General features: G+C 54.2%; 1 protein-coding gene across 1 annotated transcript in view; it reads left to right on the top strand.

Annotated features, from left to right (window-relative positions):
* The window catches only part of MED12 (mediator complex subunit 12), a 21,703-nt gene extending 20,772 nt beyond the window's left edge, over positions 1-931 (top strand). Inside the window, 3 exon segments of the mRNA XM_059385803.1 lie at positions 1-150; positions 356-437; positions 656-931. The exon segment at positions 1-150 is cut by the window's left edge and continues 10 nt beyond it. Of these exon segments, the coding sequence (XP_059241786.1) occupies positions 1-150; positions 356-437; positions 656-699 (276 nt within the window). The 3' untranslated portion in view covers positions 700-931.
* Positions 932-2,959: the final 2,028 nt, after the last annotated feature.

The following is a 2,959-nucleotide window of genomic DNA, read 5'->3' as shown; positions in this document are numbered from 1 at the left end:
CAGCAGCAGCAGCAGCAGCAACAGCAGCAGCAGCAGCAACAGCAGCAGCAGCAGCAACAGCAGCAGCAGCAGCAGCAGCAGCAGGCACACCAGCAGCAGCAGCAGCAGCAGGCAGCTCCTCCCCAACCCCAGCCCCAGTCCCAGCCCCAGGTAGCCACTGGAGCACAGAGCCTGGCTCAGGGATGGTTGCCCAGGTTGGGCACACAGCCAGTGAACCGGGTTGGGCAGTTTTTTTGGGGGCAGGGGGTCAAGATGGGAGGCAAGGCATGGCCCCCGAAAATGGGGTCAGGAGATGAGGATGGAGAACAAGGCAGAAAGTTCAAGGTCAGTCTTCCACTTCTGGTTTCTGCCTCAGTTCCAGCGCCAGGGGCTTCAGCAGACGCAGCAACAGCAACAGACAGCAGCTTTGGTCCGGCAGCTCCAACAACAGCTCTCCAGTAAGCCTGCCTTCCTCCTCAACCCCCCCCACCTCCCCTGTTGGGGGAGAGCCCCAGGGACTGCATAGTGGGGTGGGGAGTGGGGGCAGGGAGGAGCTCCTGTGATTGCCTCAGGCCCAGGTCTTCCCATCCCTTCCCTTGGTACCTGAATAGCCTTTCCCTGCATACCTACCTCCTTGCTTGGTCTCCCAGCCTGGATCATCTCTGGTTTTCCGCAGATACCCAGCCACAGCCCAGTACCAACATATTTGGACGCTACTGAGCCACCTGGAAGAACGGCTTGTGCCCTGGATGTGGCCCCACCCCTTCATCTTAATTCCTGGTCTCCTTTTCAGGCTAGCACCAGTAGTGGTTGGGGCTCTTCCCTCAGGCTCCATTTTTAATAAGTTTTTAGTATTTTTGTTAATGTGAGGCGTTGAGCTGTTGGGTTTTGTATATTATTTATATAGAGACCCCAGAGCTGTTGCACCCAATACACAGAGCTTCTTTGCAAAGGAAGTGTGTGACTTCTGCATGGCTGGCAAGGGTGGGCTCTGGGGAGAGTGTCGGGGGTTGGAGCAACCAACCGGTCAGAGCCTTTTATCCCAGGTCCCATCCCAGTCCCATCCCGTTCCGATTCAACCCTCTATTTACCTTCCATCCCCTCAGTTTCTGAGTTACAGTTGGATTGCTACTCTCCTCTCTTCTCCAACCTGGTAACATCTTGTATAGGTTTGGGCCATGAGTTTCTTAAGGGCAGCTTACCTTTTTAGCTAGACATTGCAGGTTCTTTGTAGCTTCTCTCCATGAGGGCTAGACCGCTGGGGTTGGGGAGGGTCTGTGAGGCAGGAGGATTTTTTTTTTAAGATTTTATTTATTTATTTGACAGAAGGAGATCACAAGTAGGCAGAGAGAGAGAGGAGGAAGCAGGCTCCCTGCTGAGCAGAGAGCCCGATGCGGGGCTCGATCCCAGGACTCTGGGATCACGACCTGAGCGGAAGGCAGAGGCTTTAACCCACTGAGCCACCCAGGCGCCCCTAGGCAGGAGGATTTGAGGGGAAAAAAAATCCATAGAACCTGATTCTTCTGCCACCCATCCCACACACTCACTGGGTTTTGAACAGGCTTCAGGATGGAGGTTGTGACAGACACTGCCTACCTTTTTTGCCACCTCGCGTGCTCCGTGTCATGTACCAAATGGCATCTTAGAGAACTTTCCCTGAGAGTCACATTTTTGGGATGAAAAACAGGCCTGCCATTGGCAAGTGTCCCCATCAAACTGGTGGTGGTGGAAAGCCAGTATGGTTCTAGGGAGAAGAGACACTCAGTAAGAGGGAGGACCCCTTTCTTCTCTCTCCACCCTGTTGCTGGAACTGTTTGTTTTCACATGACCCACCTTGGCAGTGACCCAGGATGACTGTTGCTCCCTCCCATCTTGCAGTGAAGCCGTTGCCCCAGAGTTGCATTGGGAATTGCGGTAGGGTCATTCTCAGTCCCTTTGCCTTCAGGTTTGGGGCGTTAGATCTAAGGCCTGTTCAGGAGGGCAACTGGTTGACTACAAAGGAGTCTTCTGGTATGCGCAGCTGGGGCTGGAAGAGGACCAGCCTCAGCCTGGTGGCTGGGTGGAAGAAGGTAACAATCTGACAACTTCAGGGGAACATCCAAGCCATAGCTGCACTGGGTCACTGGCAAGTGTCAAGTGTGCTGGTAAAACCAGAAACATTGATCAATACCCAAGTTCTAAAAAATAAAAAAAAAAAGAATAAATAAAGCAAAATCCCACTTCAAAGTCCATGGCACCCTCGCTCACACGGGACTCAGCAAGTTTCGGAGCTGTGTGCACAAGGAACAAAACCCCAGACAGGGTCCAGGCAGCCGTGACTGTGACCAAAGCTCACTTCTGATCTGTTCTGTCCTGACATAAACACTCTGAGGAGCTGCAGGCTTGGGGTCACAGCTGGGATAAGGGACACTCTGAGGGACTCGGGTGGGGGAGCAGGGAGTAAACAAAAGGGACAGGTGCACTACACACGGAAACCTGAGACACAAAGACAGTGGGATCTGGAGGGGAGAGCCTGAAATGGTGGAGCAACTGGCCTGCTGACAGTCTCAGTCTGACATGCCCTAGCAGCAGCAGAAAGGAACAACGTTGACCTTTAGGGAGAGTGACAGGAGGAGAGCCAAGTGCCCCCACCCTCCACTGCTGGCTGCTCTTGCTGCCTCCAGGTGCTGAGGAGGGGAGAGGCGAGGGATGCTGAGCAAGGTGGAGGCTTGTCTTTTGTAGAGTATGACTGGGGGCTCCTGCAGGCGGTGCCTCAGTTTCTCCCTTTGTTTCATTGTTTCAAGCTTTGCAGGTAAAGTTAGAGCTAGCTGCCCTGGAAGATTACCTGTCCTGATTTGAGGGATGCGTATGTGAGGGAGAGCCGGTGAGCCAAGCGTGCTTGAGCAGGGGAGGAACTGGGCCATGCCCCAGGACTTGAGCCATCTCTGGCACAAAAGGAGTTAATGGCAGGGACCGCGCCCCCCCGTGTCCGGGCACGCGC

This window comes from Mustela nigripes, chromosome X, assembly GCF_022355385.1.
Source record: "Mustela nigripes isolate SB6536 chromosome X, MUSNIG.SB6536, whole genome shotgun sequence".
NCBI lineage: Eukaryota > Metazoa > Chordata > Mammalia > Carnivora > Mustelidae > Mustela > Mustela nigripes.
Note: the sequence above shows the minus strand (reverse complement) of the source record. Positions and strands in the feature narration are given on the sequence as shown.